The following is a 20,948-nucleotide window of genomic DNA, read 5'->3' on the forward strand; positions in this document are numbered from 1 at the left end:
TGGAGAGCAGTGATGCAATCTTGGCTCACTGCAATTTCTGCCTCTTGGGTTCAAGCCATTCTCGTGCCTCAGTCTCCAAGTAGCTGGGATTACAGGCATGTGCCACCATGCCTGGCTAATTTTGTTTTGTATTTTCAGTAGAGACAGGGTTTCACCATGTTGACCAGGCTGGTCTCAAACTCCTGGCCTCATGTGATCTGCCTACCTCAGCCTCCCAAAGTGCTGGGATTACAGGCATGAGCCACTGTGCCTGGCCCAAAATACTAAGTTTAATGAAGGTGTTTAGGGGAAGGAAAACCTAATTCTGAACTGATTAGAGACCACAAAACAAAAGCCTGGACAGAGAGTTAGGTTCTAGAGAGATGTAGAAAGCATAAGTGGATGGATGGATGGATGGATGGATGAATGGGTGACTGAACAAATGGTCAGATGCATAGATATTCATTATATAGAAATAACATTTTTGGACACCAACATATAGAACTTGAGGGAAAGCCACTATAAACAAGAAACCTTATAAATTAATTATTTGCCTCCTCCAATATCTCTCATGGGGACCACTAAGCAGAGAGAGGAAAAGAGAGGTGGTGAGAAAACGAGGCTGGTGCCAGGTTAGGAAGGGCCCTGGTGCTGCCTAAAGACTTTGGCCTTCATCCCATAGACATTGAGGAGCCTGCACCGTGGAGAGCTAAGGGAGCCAGTGAGAGACCAAAGCAATTGTACAAGAATAAGCAAATTAAGATGAGTAACCAAAATCTGGTTCTGTCCAATGAATGCAAAGTTTGGGGTTTCTGGCACTTGGCTGGCCCAGCAAAGGGAGGTTCAGGCCCTTCTCCTTTCTCTTGCTTTTCCTGGCAGCACTAGAGGGGGAGAGCCTTCCCGTCTCCTCCCTGTCTGGAAAGAAGGCAGGCCCTGAGGTGAGCTGGGTGGGGAGGGCACCAGTTCAGTTCCATTTTAAACAGGCCAAGAACTCACCCATTAGCTCACGAGATGAACCTCAGGGCTGTTGCTTACGGAAGAACGGAAGGTTCCAGCAACATGGCTTAAGAAAGGTCAGAAGACCCAGAGAGACTGTCTGTGGTTCCTGAGAACACGGATCTGAAAAACTGCTTTAGGCTGTAAGAAGCAGTCATTTTTCAGGTCTGGCTGGGCAACAGGTGAGTCAGGGGAAAACAAGTAGACACAGGTTATGATCACAATTCTGCCACTAACTAAGCAATGACCTATTTAACCTCACCAAGCCTCCATTTCCTTGTCTGAATAATAATGAGCCTTACACCTCAGGAGTTGCTGAAGGACAAAATATGTTGAAAAGTTAAACGCATTAGGGCAATGAAAAGCACATCACTGAACTAACAGTTTCTTTTCCTTCTTGACCATGTACTCAGAACTCCCCAAGTACAACCCTTGATGCCCCATGATAGAACTTAGCTCCATTTCCTGTCTGGTGCTGACGTTTTATCATTGCCAAGTTCTTCCCCTTCAGAAGTCTAAAGTCAGACTTGGCAAGAGGGAGACAAAGGCAGCATGACCCAAGCAAGGAACTGCACCTCGAACAGTCCCCATTCAACAGATGAGATAGAAAGGTGGTCAGCGCAGGGGTCAGTGGTGTGGACTCTGGAGCATCTGGGTCCACATCTCAGCTCTGCCATCTCCTAGCTGTGATGCCTCGGGCAGGACACTTAACCTCTCTGAGTCTCAGTTCCATCAGTACTCTGTGGGGTGGTGATGAAAATTAAATGTATACAGACAAACTGCTTAGAGGGTGGCTTGCACATTGTGTAAATGTTAATGTCAAATCTTGCTTTACCTGTGCTGTACTGTAATGTATCAATGACTTATCTGCATGATTCCTGCAGGGCTAGTGCTTTGTTTGTGTTGTTTACCATGCAAAGGGATCTTTGGGTTCTTGTAGTAGACTAAAGCTTTTCTCCTTAGCTTCTTTCATTTTTCCCTACTTTGGATAAGTTTGAGAAATATATACCGAACACAGATTAGGTATCTGGGTCCTTGAAGCACCCATTATGTACTTGAGTAAGTGCCCTACCCGCCTCCCCATCACATTCCACCATAGCACTGTGTACCCTACTTTCAAAGCTCCTAACAGTTTGTAATTATGGTGTGTGTAAGAGAGAGAGATAGACAGATAATATGATTAATTTCTGTCCCCTGCCATTAGATGTTAAGTTCCATCAGGTAGAGATTCCATCTGTTTTTAATCACCATTGTAACCTGAGCACCGAGCATACAGGCAGCCAATAAATATTCGTAGAATGAATAAAGATACTGTCCCTATTCACAATGAGCCCAGAGTCTAGAGGGAGCAAGGGCAGGCGAATGAGTAATCTCAAAGTCATCTGGGAAGTGTGATGGTAGACACAGGTATGAGGTGCTGGGGGAGTACAGGGAAGAGGCACCTCACCCTGCCTGGACGGAGCAGGTGGGCAGATGAAGCAACGCAGACATCACGCTGGAGCTAATGTTGAAGAATCTATGGCAAAATCTAAGAAAGGATGTCCCAGGAGGAGAGACTTGCATAAGCAAAGGCATGGAGATGTGACTCCAAGACGGTATTACCGTGGGTGGGCGATGGTGAACCACAGCAGTTTGGTGAGACTGAAAGTAGAGCACAGGAGGAGATGAGTGGGGAAAGGCAGACAGGGGCGAGCTTACGGAGGGCCTTGTGTGCAGAGCTTGAGACGCGCAAAACAAGTCTAATGCACAAGTCAGAACTTTGTGCATGAGAGGAAAGTCACCAAGCCTTCCCTGGATTTTATTTCTTCAGGATACACCTTCCCAGATAAGCCAGCATAAACGTTAAGAACTATAAGCAGACCGGGCATGGTACCTCACACCTGTAATGTCAGCACTTTGGGAGGCCAAGCTGTGGGGATCGCTTGAGCAGAGGAGTTTGAGACCAGTCTGGGCAATATAGTGAGACCCTGTCTCTACAAAGTATTTTTAAAAATTTGCCGGGTGTTGTGGTGCGCACCTGTCATCCCAGCTACTCAGGAGGCTGAGGTGAGAGGATGACTTGAGCCCAGGAGGTTGAGGCTGCAGTGAGCCATGACTGTACTACTGCACTCCAGCCTGGGTGACAGGGTGAAACTCTGTCTCAAAAAATAATAAAATAAAATAAAAAGAACCATAAACACAGAGTCTGCAGTTAAACTGACTCTGAATTCCAGCTCTGCCACTTGTATGCTGTGTGGCCTTGGGTGAGCCTCAGGTTCCTCATCTGGAGAATGGGGGAACTTACAGTACCTGCTCATGATAGAGTCACGATGAGGATTAAACACACTAATCCATATGAAATGCTCAGCATGTGCCTGACACTTAGTAAGCATGTGATTAGACACTAGCTATGATCATTAATCCCTTCAGAGCCCAGGCTGTACAGTGTCAGCTGCCTCGTGCACCACCAGTGGAAACTCTCTCATGTCATCCTCTAAAACTTCCTGAGATGAGAGGGCCAAGACTGGACCAAGACAGGTCCAGTTTAGGTTGAATTCTATTGTAAAGTAAATGGTGCCTTAGAACTACTAAAATCCTATGGGATATTAAAGATAGACATTGTAGGTTCTCCAAAACAGGACACATCATCTTCCCCTGCGCCCACCCTACTCCTCCCTAATTCTCTCTCTCTGACATTGTAGGGCACATAAACTCATTCTCTAACACCGGAAATATGCGCCCTGACTGTGTATGATCCAAAGGAAGCCATTACAATGCATAAGTCCTGTTGATATGTCGGCCCACTCCCCTTCTCAGGAGACTCTGCTTGGAGTGGGCTAGGAGACTCCTTAGACAATCTAATAGATTAGTTTCCAGTTTAGCATAACAGCCAGACAGATTTTTGTGGTGAAGTCATCCAAGTCAATTAAAAGGCATTTTTCCCTGCTGTGAGTTCAGAAGTCCCATTGGTTCATTCCAGTTTTCTGGGATGTTTCATAATAGGTTCCACCCTAGGTTAATTAATAACCCTTGATTCCCACTGAAATGCAAAGGCTCAAATCCACTGTGTAAGCACATCCAGGCAGAGGCTGCTGGCAGGGCCAGGGTGAGCCCAGTGGGGGCTCCTCTCATCAGGGAGTGGGCCAGACCCCAAATGGTAGAGACAACAGCAGAGTTGGCAGAAAATGTAGACTAGCCACACAAAAGCTGAAGGCCATGCTGGAGAAGTGGTGTAACCAGGGGCAGTAGTGCATGGGGAGGGAGATCATCAACAGATGAAGGAATCACAAGGCTGGGGATTAGGCAGGTTGGGAGCAAGTTGAAATGTGCAGTGTGAAATGGGTTACTCCAAGTGGCTGGACTAAGGTGGTGAACAAGAGGAGGTTGGCAATGGCTCACTTTCAAGAAATGCCAGCTCAAACACATCATGTGGGTTTGACTCCATCCTCTCAGTCTTGAGAAAAATAGGTCATCTCTTCTCTTCTAGTTTCAAATACGAATTGCAGGTATGAGCATGGCTCAAGTGGCTAAGGAACACAGTGGAGAGGATGTACATGCATTCACTTAACACTTATGAAGTCCCTTAAATGTGCCTCCTACCCAAGCATCATATGCAAGGATAAGGTATCTTTTGCACCAAATCTGGAGCTGAGTTTTTCTGCCTCCAGTCTCAAGCCACCATTCCTATCCAGCCAATCTTCTAAGACCACTGTCAGCCTGTGCATTCTAAAATGAAATCACGGTTGCAGCACTCCGTGGCTTAAGAAGTCTAGTACGTACATCCTGCCTTTAGGACACAATTCTTACTTGCATGCCTTGTACTAATAGCCCACCCTGAATAGATTGCCCTCCACCTTCTTTGTCGGCTTCGTCTCCCACCTCCTTTCTCATGCAGGGCATACCCTGGTCATTTGCCCTGTATGTGACAAGCTGAGACTTGAATCATGCTCTTTAGCTAGAAGGCCCAGTGTGCACATCTGCCCACTCACCCTCACCTAATTCTTGTCCCCAAACCCTGCTGGACATCAGCTTCTCTGTGAGGTCTTTCCTGAGAACATCCCAAGGTTAGATAAATCTCTACAACAGCCCTCATCGCAACACATTATGGCCACTGCCTTCAATGTCTATCTTCCCACCAGATAAAGAACTCTTTGAGTGTGGAGGGCTCTGTCATTAGGATAAAGTACAGAGCAGGTGCTCAGTGACTGTTTCTTGAATGAAGGAACAGGTTCAGATAAGACAAGCTCTGTTTGTTTTGTTTGTTATACATGCTTCAAGAAGTGAAAGGGCTTACTGAGTTCTCTTTCAGAATGTCCACTTAATTTCTACCAGAGTCTCATTTATCAATGGTACTAACAGGGGGCCGTGCTGATGCTGATGAAATGGTGTGGCAGTAAGGAAATGTGAATTTCCAAACACAGTGGCTAAAGGCTAAGGAACTCTGAGCTGGGTTTCCTAGTGCAAGAGGATGAACTCCCTTTGACTCCCATCCCTCCTTCCTTCTCATCTCCAGTGCAGGTGCTAAATGGTGCTACCAAACCAGGATGCTGTACTCTCCTCCAGCAGAAAAGAAGAGGAGAGTCTAAAGGGTCATGCAACGGGCAATGCTGTCCTTGTGTTTAGAATCAGTGGGGCTCATTCAGCCTTGGTCTTGGCATTCCCAAGCCCTCACTGCTTGGAGCTCTCCTTTGGCTATCAGCTATGGTTCAGCACTCTATCCTAGGTTCCTCCCAAGAAGAAGGCTTCTCACAGGTAAATGTGAAAAATATAAACCTCATTTGTTTTTGCTATTTTTTTGCTTGCTATTAAAACTATCAGAAGGAACTAATGGCTTCTTAAAAGGGAAAAACAAAAGATGGCATGGGCAGGGGGAGAACTGTAGTAGGAAAAGCAGTTACCCGGGAGATGAAAGCTAGTGCTCTCCACATTTTGGACTCCAACAATAATTTCACGTGTGTGCTAAGTCACTTCCATCCTCTGAACCTTTTAGCTATTAAACAAGGGAGCAGGATTAGACAGTCTCCTAGGACACTCCCTGGTTCTATCCTTCTATGACTATGTTACACCTTCAACTCACTCACACAATCACTCAACAAACATTCATTGCATTTTTTCTTCAGGTCCAGAGTCTGTGCTATCTACTATCAAGAAGTTAGACATGGATGACAGGTGCCATCCAGAAATGAATGTTGTGTATCAGTGGGAACTATGGTTGAACATATGTGTAAATAATCAACACACACAGAGAAACATGAGCTTTTTATGTTTTTTTATCCCAAAAACTGCACTGCAAACTTCTTTAGTGCATGGATTATATCCTTTCTATTTCTGAATGCTTCAAGAGACTGAAGCCTAGAAATTACTCAGGCAAATGTGTTCAATGATGTGAAGCTGATCATAAAAACAGTTATAACATTTATTAAGCACTTTCTATATGCTAGGCTCTGCTTCAAGTGCTTCATGCAGTCTTACAGTAACCTATTTCAGTCTCACAACAACTATATGAGCACTTATTATTATTTTATATTAGGAAACTGAGGCATGGGGCAGTTAAATTACCTCTTCAAGGTTACTCAGGAAGTGGTGGAGGCAGGATTCAAACCTAGTTGATCTGGCTTGAGAGTCCAAGCTATTATACTATCCAGATAGTCTAAAAACATAGAGCTTAGCTGGGCATGTTGGCTCACACCTGTAATCCCAACACTTTGGTAGGCCAAGGCAGGAGGATCACTTGAGCCCAGGAATTCAAGACCAGCCTGGGCAACATAGAAAGACTCTGTCTCTATTAAAAAAAAAAAAAAAAAAAGATATCGAGCCACTGCACTCCAGCCTGGGCGATAAAGTGAGACTCCATCTCAAAAAAAAAAAAAAAGATAAAGATGGAGAGCTACGTTTAAAGACAATAATGAACATCAACCCTTGGGGGAAAACAATGAAAAGAAATAGAATTGTTAACAGAAAAACTATGCAAGAATAAACCAGAAACATGAAATGATGAATAAGAACCATTGGGGTTAGTCAAGAAAAGAGGACTGTTTTGCTGGGAAAACATCTCATATGAATTTGTAATTTACCCAGTAGATCAAAAGAGTAGGGTGAGATAGGAAGATACTGTGGGATATGTACTCAAGCTGAGAGGGGAAAGGCAAAAAGCTTTGTAAAGTCAAGTTCATGACCAGCATATATTCTGACAGGTGTACTCTGGTTAAGAACTAGGACCTTGGAGTCAGCCAGACCTGGGTTCAAATCCCTGCTTCACTGCATTCTTACTAGCTATGTCACATGCCTGGGCAATTTACTTAAGCTCTGGGCCCCAGTTTCCTCAGCAACAGGCATACCGTGTGGATTGAATGAGTTACTGCATGGAAAACATTTAATGTGGCACCTAGCAAATAGTAAATGTTCAATAAAGTTTGCTACCATCATCAATGTTATTGTTTCTCCATTTTCTGTAGACTTCTTAAGTTGATGAGCCTAAAGGTAGACCCAGGAAGCTGATAAACCTACAATAATCAATGCCACGGTTAAGAAGGGAAACACTCGCTCCTCTAATGAGTTATGTTTCAGCTAATGGGCCCTAGTATTCCATCTGCTTTTTTTATCCCCCCAGCTGGTTCTTAGATTTAAAAAGAAAAAGGCCTCCATGGAGACCTGCACGCTTTTAAAAATAATACAAAACAGAACGTCTGAGGTCAGGGTAAGCCAAGCCAAACAAATAAATCTTGCAGGATTGTGTTAACAAAACAAGGCTTAGTGGATCAGAGTGGGTAGAGTTCTGTCCGACTCAGTCCTGCAGAGAAACACCAAGCTCTGGTGAATTTCAAACACAAGGAGGTCAAATAGGAAGATCAAATTATGGAGCACTTCAGAGTTCAGCATCCATGCCTGGGCTGTAACCAGGAGAGCATTCTGTGCAGGATGGACTCCAGAACTCATGGGTCATGTACAGTCCCAGAAATCAAGACCAGAAGAGTCTTACGGATGAATTCTGTATGACCTCTATGGACAGTAATTTTGCAATATCTATCAAAATTATAAATGTGTTCTCTCAGGTTGGGTTCTCTGGAAAGCAGACCCTGGGATGGATATTAGCCTTGGGGGAGGTTTATTAGGGAATTCTCTGGGATCTCCATCACTGGAAGGGGGAAGAAAAGAAAGGATGCAGGACTGTGAGAATTTGGGCCACACAGCTGTCTCAGCAGAGGTCTCCGGCAACTCTGCAAGAAGCTCCGAAGCTGGATAGCCCTTCAGAGTTATCCCAAACTGGGGTGATGGGGACAGGGATTTATTATAACCATTGACAGCCAGTCATTGGACGTAACTGCCACCAGGAAGGAGATGTGACCTTGGGAGAGGCAGCTCTCCTCACCTGAGGCACTTTCAAGGAGGAATGACAGAGGAAGGCTACCTTCTGGTAGCAATTCCAGCAGCTGGAAGAAAAGTCCCTCATTCCTCAATGTGCATTACAGCATTCACCACCTGCAATGTTTTTGGAACAAGTTATCCTATTTCTAGAAGTGAATCCTACAGATTGATTAATAAATGTTTGAAATGACACAAGTTTAGCATTGTCTATAATAGTAAAATTACGGAAAACAAATTATGGTGTATCCACATGACAGACTCCAGGCCATCATTAACAAGAATGAGGCAGGTCTGCATATACTCTCATGGAATAAACTCCAAGAAATATTAAGTGAACAATGAGGGTGCAGAGGAGTGTGGATAAGTAGAAAGGTATGTGTAGATGTCGAGCAGCCAAAAGGGTGGACTATGCCAGTCACTGTCTATTGCCACTCATCCTTCTACAGTCTCTCCTGCACTATGGGAGCTGAAAGCCTAAAATCTGCATTCCCCAGATCCTTTAGCCACATGATTTCAGCTCATTTCTACCAATGGGAGGCATTCATGCAGGAATTGAAGGTACAAAGAAGGCAGCAACAATTCTGCTTCAGGTGGGTTACAGAAGCTTCACCAACAGCTACAGCAGTTTGAACAGGTGTGGCAATTCCTGCAGCCTCAGTGAAAGCACAGGTTTGGCCAAGTGCAGTAGCTCACACCTGTAATCCCAGCACTTTGGGAGGCCCAGGCAGGAGGATTGCTTGAGCCCAGGAGTTCATGACCAGCCTAGGCAACATCGTGATTCCTTATCACTACAAAAACTAAAAAACAGAAAAAAAAAAAGCTGGGCATGGTGGTGCACACCTGTGGTCCAAGCTACGTGGGAGGTCAGAGTGGGAGGATCACTTGAGCCCAGGAGTTCAAGGTGTCAGTGAACCATGATTACACCATTGCACTACAGCCTGGGTGAAAGAGGGGGACCCTGTCTCAAAAACTAAACAAAACAAAATAACGACAACAACAAAAAGAGTACAGGCTCCTGATTCCTCAGTGACAACAGTGACAGTGATAAACAGTGAATGTAGGACTGTGGTGCCTCTGGGTAAAATGATTTCCCCTTTGATCCATTTGTAATCAATCCTCCTTATTAAATTCCCTCTGAAATACATAGCATGGTCAATGTTTTTCTGACCAACTACCCTTTGTGAAAAGCATGTATGTATATTTGCTCATTGCATTTAAAACTTCTCTGGAAAGCTGCCCAAGAAACTAGTGATAACAGTTAAGTACATGGAAGAGAACTAGATTGGTGCAGGCAGAGTGGGAGGCAGACTTTTCACCACATACCATTGTGTAGCTTTTCAATTTTTAACTATTTGAATATACTACTTCCCCCCCCAAAAAAGAAAAAAGATTAACAAAGGTTATCTCCTACTAAGCACATTAATTTCCTGTGAAATATTCCCCCAGTTAGCCACCCAGTTTCTGCCACAGCATTTCCAGCACAGGAGACGCCTTACCGACCAAAGGGGAATGGCTCATTCCTCATTAATCAGCACTACTTAACAGCTTCTGGGTAGACCAAGTTGAAATCGATCTTCCTGTAGGACTGCACCAATAGACTGAATTCGAACCCCAGTGAAACAATAGAGGGTGGTGCTCAGCACAGAAACCTGGGTTCAGATTCCTCCTCTATCACCCATTTCTTCTGCTTGTTTAACATCTCTGAGCCCCAGCTTCTTCATCTGCGGAAGGGGACAAAGTACCCATCTTTTGTTTGTTTGTTTGCTTGTTTGTTTGTTTCAGATAGAGTTTTGCTCTTGCTGCGCCCAGGCTGGAGTGCAATGGTATGATCTTGGCTCCCTGCAGCCTCTGCCTCTTGGGTTCAAGCAATTCTCCTGCCTCAGCCTCCCAAGTAGCTGGGATTACAGGCGTGCGTCACCATGCCTGGCTAATTTTTGTATTTTTAGTAGAAATAGAGTTTCACCATGTTGGCTAAGCTGGTCTTGAACTTCTGACCTCAGGCGATCCACCTGCCTCAGTCTCCCAAAGTGCTGGGATTACAGGCATGAGCCACTGCACCCAGCTCAAAGTACCCATCTTAAAGAGGCATTGTGAGGTTGAAATAAGATTATGCATATCAAGTGCTTTAACCAATACTTTTGGTTATTGTTCTTGATATTTACAACACTGGAAGAAAAATATATATATAGTGGATGAGAAGAGGACCCTGAAGTCAGACTGGCTGGGTTCAAAAACAGACCCATGCCACCTATTAGTTGGGCAACCTTGGGCAAGCCACTTACTCTCTCTGAGTCTCAGTTTCTAAAAGATGGAGGTGCCTACTTCAACCATAAAATGCATTTAGCTTTATCTCATAAGGACTCAACAAATGGTAACTCACTTTATCAACCATACTTGTTCAAGAGGTAGATATTTGTAAAGCGTAAACTGGGACCTATCAGAGACCTTTCTTCCTGTGGACTAAACATCTCCAGTTCCTTAAACGAATCCTCTTTCCTTATTGGCCTTAGTTTCTCTTACTCCAATTCCTTTTCAGAAGGCATTCCAGGTTGCTGCAACCCCCTTCCAGTGTGACACACAACTGGATCTCTTATTAGAGTGTCTCACAAGCATCGTGTGTGTGTGTGTGTGTGTGTGTGTGTGTGCATTTAAGAGGGAGTGTATGAACTACCACCTTCCTGCATTCTCACTGCTGTGCTTTGATAGTGCAGCCTGAAGTGGTATCAGGTTTTTGGGGAGTAGCAAAATCTCAACTGTAGTTTATTGAGCACCTAATACATGTGCCAGAAACAAATGCTCAGCATATTACATTAACTCATTTTTTCACACAATAACTCTGGGGAATAAATTTATTATCATCATTTTTAGGTGAGGAAACTGATTTAGAGATGTTTTAGGTAAAAAGCAAACACAGCTAAAATACGACTGAACCGAGATTTCATCTTCAGTCTATCTTACTCTGGAGCCATGATCTTAACCCCTATACCACATTTCCTCCCGCACATATTAAGCTGTGCTCAACTCAAATGTTAGGTCTTTTTGGTTTTTCTCATATGATGTTATTAATAAGATAGGTCTCCCTGGCTGGGTGCGGTGGCTTATGCCTGTAATCCCATCACTTTGGGAGGCTAAGGCGGGAGGATCATAAGGTCAGGAGATTGAGACATCCTGGCCAACATGGTGAAACCCTGTCTTTACTAAAAATACAAACATTAGCTGGGCCTGGTGGCATGTGCCTGAAATCCCAGCTGCTCAGGAGGCTGAGGCATGAGAATCACTTGAACCCCGGAGGCAGAGGTGGCAGTGAGCTGAGATCGCACCACTGCACTCCAGCCTGGTGACAGAGTGAGACTCCGTCTCAAAAAAAAAAAAAAAAAAAAAAATCCCTAATCTTGCTCCTTCACAGCTGAGTTTTTGAACTCAGCCCATCAGCTTGAGGTCATCAGTCATCTTTTTTTAGTTTTGTAGAGACAGAGTCTCGCAATGTTGCCTAGGCTGGTCATGAACTCCTGGGCTCAAGCAGTCCTGCCTGGGCCTCCCAAAGTGCCGGGATTACAGGCGTGAGCTACTGTAACCAGCCGAACCTGCACTCTCACTGAGGCTGCAGGAATTGCCACCACCTACTCAACTTTGTATTATATTCCTATTCAATTTGATCACATCAAATTTAATCCTGCATATTCTCTCTCCCGTCTAGTTAAAGTCATTAGCATATATAATTTCATAAGTCACTAGTAAGAAGGAGAACAAAGCCAAGTACAAAGCCTTTTGGCAAGCCATTAGATTTCTCCCAAGGTGTATTTATTTCTATCAAGTAATCATTTCCTAACGAGGATGATGTTCAACCTGTTACCAAACCACCAAACTGAATTAACATCCAACCTCCACTTCTCTATCTTGTTGACAACTGTTTCTTGAAATATAGGTCTTTATGGTCAGTATCTACAGCTAAGGTCCATTCTAAGAAATGTTGTCCCAGAAAGAAGTGTGGGTTGAAGGCTGAAGCGCATATAAAAAAATATAAATACGGGGTCTGCAGTGTTTAAAATATTTTAAGGGGAATATCTCACCTTTCCATTCAGAAAACATTGATGTTAAATATATAAAGGACAGAAGATGAACAGTCTCCCAACAGCAGCCTCCCCTGGACAGCTTCTTAACCCCAACTCAACCCACTATTACACAAGGACAGTATTCAAAGGAGCAACTAGTATTCATATGTAAATCCATGGGTCATCTGGTTTCCTTCATTGGGTTGGGAGTTGCTCAAGGGCAGGTATAAACCCTTCTCTTGCCTTTTTCTCCGCCTGCTAGAGCAAGGCATTAGTGTTCTTTCTGCCTTGGTACCTCCATTAACAAGGAGGAAAGACTAGCGGTGGTGATTTCAGTCTTCTCTTAAAATTTAGAGACTGAGGCTCTACTCTAGCAAGTCCTAGCTCACTGATGTCCCAGAACTGTGAGTCTACTTAATATTAATCCATTCATCAACCTCATTGCTTGGTCCCACAGAGGGGTGACTTGTGCCTGTGGAGAAAAAGACCCTTTACCTCAAATATAAACAGAGGAAAGTTTGACCTGCCAACCATCCTGGCTGATCCTCTCAGACCCTACTAGGATACTGCTGTGAGGGCCCTGCAGAGCCAGTAGGGCATTCTGGGTAACAGAATGCAAAATGATGCTATCTCCCCCACGGGCCTCCCCAGGGTTTCTTGATTCCTGGCTCTGTAAAAGTTGAGGCAAGCAGTTTTTAGACTCGGGGGGGGGGGGGGGGGGGGGGGGGAAGAGGATGGAGAGAATGGGTGGAGGCTTCCTCTAGGCCAACCACAACTAACTCATTCGCTCTGTCCAGCAAAACCCAGACAGTGCAATTATCTGGTTAATTTGGCCCTTGGTTGGGAGACAGGATCCCAAAATGTGAGGCCAGCTCAGACTAAACAGTGGCTTCCGTCCTGAGACTTTTCCCAAGTGCTAAAGGATGCATGTGAGATTCCTGGGGGGGTTGCTTATGTGTCCCGCCCATTGATACAGATGGACAAAGACAAGTGATTCTAATTCCAAGATGGATTTGGAAAGGTATGTCTTCTGGGGAAAAATGCCCAAATGACCTGCTAATTGGTTTCCTGGCTAATTCACCTTTTGGCTTTCACAGAGGGGCATGGCTGGAAATCAAAATGACTCTAAATTAGCCAAGGTTTTTCAGTGCGATTGTAGACCTCATAAACTGGCCGAGGGGCCCCAGAGCCCCGGGGTGAGTTATTCTTAGGGCAATTCCCTGATGGTCCTGCTCATAGATTTTGTACCTACAAGTTGGGCAAATGGCATTGCTGAGATAAAAGGGGAAAATTAAAACATGCCCCTGGGATTTCCACAAATGGGATGAGGCAGGGTGAGCTCAGCTGGCAACCAAGTATTTACCAGATGGTTTATGAAAACCCAGAGTTTTGAGGGGAGATTAACAAGTGGTGGCCGGGCACGGTGGCTCACGCCTGTAATCCCAGCACTTTGGGAGGCTGAGGCTGGCGGATCACGAGGTCAAGAGATTGAGACCACCCTGGTCAACATGGTGAAACCCCATCTCTACCAAAAATACAAAAATTATCTGGGTGTAGTGGGGGATGCTTGTAGTCCCAGCTACTTGGGAGGCTGAGGCAAGAGAATAGCTTGAACTCGGGAGGCAGAGGTTGCAGTGAGCCGAGACTGTGCCACTGCACTCCAGCCTGGCGACAGGGTGAGACTGTTAAAAAAAAAAAAAAGAAGCGGTGAGTGGTGACTTATCGCCCTTGGAAACTGACAAGCAGCCTGGAATCTGTAGAATCTATCAGTTATTCATTCTGTAAATATTTCCTTCAATTCTCTTTTGTGCCAGGCCCAGTGCTACTTAGGGTGAGATCCAGACAGTCATGGTCTCTACCCTCAGGCAAATCATCCCACTCAAAATGTACGGCTAAAAACTCAGATAAGGGCCAGGAAGGAAAAGTTGAGGAGCTATGAAAGGGAATAACCAGGTTACCTGATACAAATCTGGAAAAGGCTCCGAGAAGGAGTCTTTGAGGAAAGGATTTTAAAGCTAACACTTCAAAGGAGCTAATCTGCTTTTTGAGGAAGATCACTCTAGCTTTGGTATGAAGAATACATTGGAGATGGCTGGAAAACATGAAGTTGTAAGGCTGTTGATGAGGAAGATTGGACAAGAGTTCAGGGTGGTCCAGCCAAGGATCTAGGTAATGGGGATGAAGGGAGAAGTGCAGGGACTAGGAAATATCAGATGTGGAGTCAGCAGGATCCAGTCATTGAATGGGTGCAGTGGTACAGGAAGAGGGACACATTCGGGAGCTGGAGCAGGTTTCTGGTAAAGGTGGAAGGTAGATGGTCACACTCTTCACTGAGAGAGAGAATTAGGGAGGAGTAGGGTGGGTGCAAGGGAAGATGATGTGTCCTGTTTTGGAGAACCATACCGCACTCCCTGTCACTCCATACCCTGTACTTCTGGTCTCCTTATCTTTGCTCACACTGCCTCCTCCATTCACACACTCTTCATGCCACCATCTCCACTTGTTGACATCCTATCCATCCTTTGATCTATTTCAAACACCACTCCCTCCTCGAGGCCACATCTGAGTCTTTCAGTTGACTGTGACCTCTGCTGCTGGGAGCGCTAAATTTGGACCTCTCACCCCTGGTTTCTACCTGTAAGTTCAAACCTCAGCTTCACTGCATTCTTACTAGCTTTGTGACCTGCCTGGGGAATTTATTAAGCTCTCTGAGCCCAAGTTTCCTCAGCAACAGGCAAATTGTGTGGATTGAATGAGTTATTGCATGGAAAACACTTAATATGGCATCTAGCAAATAGTAAACGTTCAATAAAAGTTTGCTACCATCATCAATGTTATTGTTCTGTAGGCCACGTGCAGTGGCTCATGCCTGTAATCCCAGAACTTTGGGAGGCCAAGGCAGGCAGATCATTTGAAGTCAGGAGTTCGAGACTAGCCTGATCAACATGGTGAAACTCCATCTGTACTAAAAATACAGAAAAAAAAAAAAATCAGCCAGGCATGGTGGCACATGCCTATAGTCCCAGCTACTCAGGAGGCTGAGGCAGAAGAATCACTTGAACTCGGGAGGCAGAGGTTGCAGTTCACGCCACTGCACTCCAGCCTGGGCAACAGAGTGAGACTCCATCCCCCCCCAAAAAAAAGAAAAAGAAAAAGACAAGACTTAGCTCACCTCTCCTCCTAGACCACAGGCATTTGGAGACTGGGTTTCTTCTTCTATATACTCGTTTTCCACATATTAGCTAGCTAGCATAGTAGACTCTTGACAAATATTTGCAAAATGAACAAAAATAACCTGCTCTCTGCCATGGAAGGAAAACCAGGAGACATTGGGTTGACTTGAAAGCCACAGAATCAAACTGAAATTCAAAGTGTAGGTGTTTTAATATTAAACCAACTCAGTTTGATGCTTAGGAGACCTTTCTGTTTCTCTGACACACTAAGCTCAAAAAGTGCAGGGAGAAGAACAGTCATACTCCCCTATTTTAAAAATTGTATTTTGAAATCATTTTTACAGCAAGGACCTTGTCTATGTTAGTTACTGTTTGCCTTTGATGAGGAGGAAGAGTAGGAGGAGGATAACGAATAATGATGCTGATGATAAATGGGTAACATTTACTAAGTGCCCAGTATGTGCCAGGTACTGTTCTAAGCACTTTTCACGGACTAACTCGTTTGATCCTCACAGCACCTATGAATACAGGCTGATGCTATTATTGCCCCAGATGGACAGATGAATAAATTGAGCTGGAGAGAGCGTAAGTCACAAGGTTAGTAGCGGGTGGTGTTGAGATTCAAATCTGGAGTATGGCTCCAGAGCCCATGCTCAAATGTGCTCTCCTAAGGCTGAGCACAGTGTTTGACAGAGAGGAGCTCCTCACTGAACGAATAGGAGAAAGCTTTGATCTGGAGCCAGGAACCATACCTTCTACTCCTGATTCTGCCACTGCCTCCCTACACAGCCCTAAACAAATCCGTGTTTCTTTCCACATAAAATAAGGGACCTGGATACTGATATTAATAGCAATAGCAAGAGATAGTATTTGCGATTCTGATCCCTTCTGAGATTTTAAATAATTTAATCCCCACAATGATATAAGGAAATTGAGGCAGACAGAGATTAAGTCACCTGCCCAAAATCTAGAAAATGAGAGAGGCAGGATTCAAGGCACTTCATTATGTTCCTAAACCATGCTCACTAGCCCAGGTGGCTGCAAGGAGATGCCCCAGGGGCCAAAAGGAGCAGTATGGAACAGACAGACGTTGGGCTCCACCTGCCCATTTCCATCAAAGCAGCTCTACGTGTCTCTCTTTTGTAGAATGAGTTCCTATTTGACATTTCCCTTGAAGAAAGGGTCTCTGCTAAAACATAAAAGGTTGAAAACCACTGGCTCAAATAATTCTGAAATTTAATGAGACTCCCAGGTATAAGCTTGGACTTTTCTGGTAATCTTAGCTCATTATGAGCACATAAGAAGGGGACCAAGATTGTGTGTAAGAACAGTCCCAGCTGCAGAAAAGGTCAGACAACACTGCTAAAGACGAGCTCCTACCTACCTGCTCCACTCGGATCTCAATCTCTCCATTCACCTTCTTCCCATGGAAATACTTTGACCTGTAAAGGGGAAGAAATCAGCTGAGTAAGGATGCAGGCTGTTTTACTCTTTTCTCCCTTCTCCCACAGGCCTTACCCCAGAGGTGCATATTGAGACACATCCTCGGCCATCCTACTGTCTCCTCCCACATTCACTGATGATTTTCTCAGTCTTTTTTGTTTGTTTGTTTGTGATGGAGTTTCACTCTTGTTGCCTGGGCTAGAGTACAATGGCCCAGTCTTGGCTCACTGCAACTTCCGCCTCCCAGGTTCAAGCAAATCTCCTGCCTTAGCCTCCCGAGTAGCTGGGATTACAGGTGCCCGCCATCGCACTCAGCTAGTTTTTGTATTTTTAGTAGAGATGAGGTTTCACCATGTCGGTCAGGCTGGTCTCGAACTCCTGACCTCAGGCAATCCACTCACTTCGGCCTCCCAAAGTGCGGAGATTACAGGCATGAGCCACAGTGCCTGGCCGATTTTCTCATTCTTTATAGGTGGTGTGTGGTAGAGGGAGGAGGGTGGATGAGAAGATTGGAGGCTCAAGTTCTGGTTCTGTCATGTCACTTGACCTTCCTGCATCGCAATTTTAGCGTCTGTAAAAGAATGATATTAATAATTGTGCTACAGGCCGGGCGCTGTGGCTCACACCTGTAATCCCAGCACTTTGGGAGGCCGAGGCAGGTGGATCACCTGAGGTCAGGAGTTCGAGAACAGCCTGACCAATATGGAGAAACCCCATTTCTACTAAAAATACAAAATTAGCCAGGCGTGGTGGTGCATGCCTGTAATTCCAGCTACTCTGGAGGCTGAGGCAGGGGAATCGCTTGAACCCAGGAGGCAGAGGTTGCGGTGAGCTGAGATCACACCACTGCACTCCAGCTGGGCAACAAGAGTGAAACTCAGTCTCAAACAATAATAATAGTAATAAAAATTGTGCTACATATTTCTAAGGGTTACTTTGAGCATTAAATAAGAAAAAGGATCCCACATAAAAAGGTTTGAAATGACGGCTATGCTAACTATCCTAATCTAATCATTATACATTACATGTATCACAATACCAATACGTACCCCATAAATATGCAAATTATTGTGTATTGATTTTAAAAGAATGAAAGGATGTTTATAGTGTTTTATCCATATTTATCTTAAATTCATGATTCTCATAGTGTTATCTTCACATATATGTTAATCCTGTGTCCCCTACCCTTTGAAGGCAAAACCACAAATGGTTTACCTTGGCATCCTCCAACCCTCCAATTTAGTCTTCAGAAATATGTTGAATGTATAAAAGAATGATGATTGCTAGAAAGTGTGTAATTTAAAGTCTTTAGAAAATACAGTTTTGTTCAATCCAGTTTCATTCTCAAGTATATATTTTTGTGTTCTTTTAACATTAAAAATGTTATGGCATTTTAACTCTTAACAAAAATCAATGTTTTAGTGATGCCCATTATCCATATCCAAATCTTCTAACTATCTGAAAAAGAGAATCCTACATAAATAATGCAGTATTGTTTTATTGAGTTTTACCTATATACCCCATATACTCCACCAAAGACTTATTACTGATCTATCCATTCTCACCCATTTCTCTATTTTTCTATTTGTCTAATAAAGCAGTCCTCATTCATTCCTTTGTCCATCTGCCATCCATCCATTCATACGTCTGTCCATTCATCCATCTATCCTTCCTTCCTTCCTTCTCCCTTCCTTCCTTCCCTCCTTCCTTCCCTCCTTCCTTCCCTCCTTCCTTCCATGGACTTTCTTCTACACCCCTGCCTCCGTCTTCTCCGTCATCAGTACATGATATCCCTATCTACCCATTGCTTAGACATCATCCCTGTACTCACTGATTCTACATTTTAATTATTTCTCAAATTCATTTACCTGGTCATTTTTCTCCATAAGCACCCTAATCCTGACCTATGATTCATCTCTCTACTGAGAGTCTCTTCATATTGTTTTCATACTATTTATTACAATGACAATTAATTATAATTCGTAGCTGGGTTTAATGCCTGTGTGCCACTAAACTATAATACAGCTCCTTGAGGTCAGAAACAACCTGTCATATTCATCATTTTCTTCCTAACACCTACTAGAGTGCTTAACACATCGCAGGCGCTTGATTAATATTTGTTAGATGAATACATGAGTGAAGGGACTGATGAAAAAACACTTGTTGAGTGTCAACTCTTGTGCCAGAAACTCTGCTATAGAGTTTAACGTACATCCTTTCTCATTAGTGCTCACAACCACCACCACGAAGTAGATATCATTATTTCCAACTTACAGATGAAGAAACTGAAACCCAGAGAGACTAAATACTTTGCCTAAGGGATTTGAACCCAGGACTTCTAATTCCGTATCTGTGCTTTTGCTCAACTCTGAAAAATAGCAGTGAAAATTGGGGTCTTTATGGGTTTGGATATCGTCTCACAAAAAGTAACAAAAGTTCCCATTTTCTCTTTTTGATTATTGGTATGATGACACTAATAGTTCTCAGTGACTTGCTGTGAACTGGGCATTGTGTTAAGCATTTCCATAAACTTCTTTGGGACAGAGACAGCTCTTTGTTTCCTAATACTCACTCTCCCCTTTTTCCACAGTAAGAGAGTTTACACATTGGTACATAAAAATGTGCACCCCAACTCTCCCATCAGCTGGGTGCAGCCACAAGATTGATTTCTAATGAATAATTTTTTAAGCATTAAACAACCTTCTTAGTCTCCTATTCTTTTCCTTGGAAGATGGATGTCATCACCCATTTTTTTCAGCCTTCCATTTGTGAAAGAATCCTTTTTGCGAATTTACTAATTGCTTCGGTCTGTCTGCCTCCAAAGTCTCTCTGCCTACTCTTAGCTGATGCCAATGGAGTTAATCTCTTCCCAAGACTGACTGACAGCTCTGATATTAGCACCACTTTTTCTTACATCCTGATGGGCTTAGATGTCAACTAGGCAGTACTTTAGTAGGAAAGGAACTATTAGTGTGACTTGAAAGAAAGATTTTGATTTTTTTTTTTTTCTCTCAGCAATGGTCTTCAAATAAATACCTGTGTGGACAGCCTCATGCAAAGAGAATCTTTTCATATAGTTTGTGAATTTTAGCATGACTCCTTAAAGGTGGTATCGGCAAATTCCAGACACAAGGACAGGCCCATGTCTAGTATTTGCAGCGCCTGGGGCAAAGCGACAAATGGAAACCTGTGTGTCATACATCTAATATTTAAAATTGACAAAATCAAGCCAGCAAACATTTAAATAAAAGACATCTGTCCACCAGGCATGGTGGCTCATGCCTGTAATCCTAGCACTTTGGGAGACCGAGGCAGGTGGATCACGAGGCCAGGAGTTTGAGTCCAGCCTGGCCAACATAGTGAAATGTCATCTTTACTAAAAATACAAAAAATTAGCCAGGCGTGGTGGTGGGTGCCTGTAATTCCAGCTACTCGGGAGGCTGAGGCAGGATAATCGCCTGAACCCAGGAGGCTGAGGTTGCAGTGAGCCAAGATTGTGCCATTGTACTCCAACCTGGGTGACAAGAGTAAAACTCCGTCTTAAAAAAAAAAAAAGAAAGAAAAAAAGAAAAGAAAAAGAAAAAGAAAAAAAAGACGTCTGTCTCCCTTCCTTGGCAGGTACAACTTCATAATAACCTTAAAGACTCAGAATGTAGACTTCTGAGAATTCTTTGCGCTCTACCCAGCACATGGCAGCATGAGGATTGCCAGCTCTTGGTTCTCAGACCTCACCCAAGATCCTCCTTAATTCCCCACCCACTATCCTCTGTCCTGCACCACTGAGGCTCCTGGTGTGGGTATGTGGATGACCCAGACCACGTGGCCAAGCTTCATCTACTCCCTTCCCTCCCCAAATGGTTGCCCTTTGGCCACCTCTTGGAAGATGGACCAAGAAACTGGCCTATATAGGCCCTGAAGTTGGGTTAAGGTCCCTTTGAGGAGGGAATTCTAGAGTTTGGGT

The 20,948-nt window shown here is 44.0% G+C and overlaps 1 protein-coding gene across 1 annotated transcript in view; it reads right to left on the reverse strand.

Annotated features, from left to right (window-relative positions):
- The window catches only part of SYN3 (synapsin III), a 494,630-nt gene that overhangs the window by 451,126 nt on the left and 22,556 nt on the right, over positions 1-20,948 (reverse strand). The window contains exon 2 of the mRNA XM_033234030.1: positions 16,929-16,986. Within this exon, the coding sequence (XP_033089921.1) occupies positions 16,929-16,986 (58 nt within the window). The remainder of the gene's footprint in view (positions 1-16,928; positions 16,987-20,948) is intronic.

The sequence above is a fragment of the Trachypithecus francoisi genome, unplaced genomic scaffold, assembly GCF_009764315.1.
Source record: "Trachypithecus francoisi isolate TF-2019V2 unplaced genomic scaffold, Tfra_2.0 Lachesis_group14, whole genome shotgun sequence".
Taxonomy (NCBI): domain Eukaryota; kingdom Metazoa; phylum Chordata; class Mammalia; order Primates; family Cercopithecidae; genus Trachypithecus; species Trachypithecus francoisi.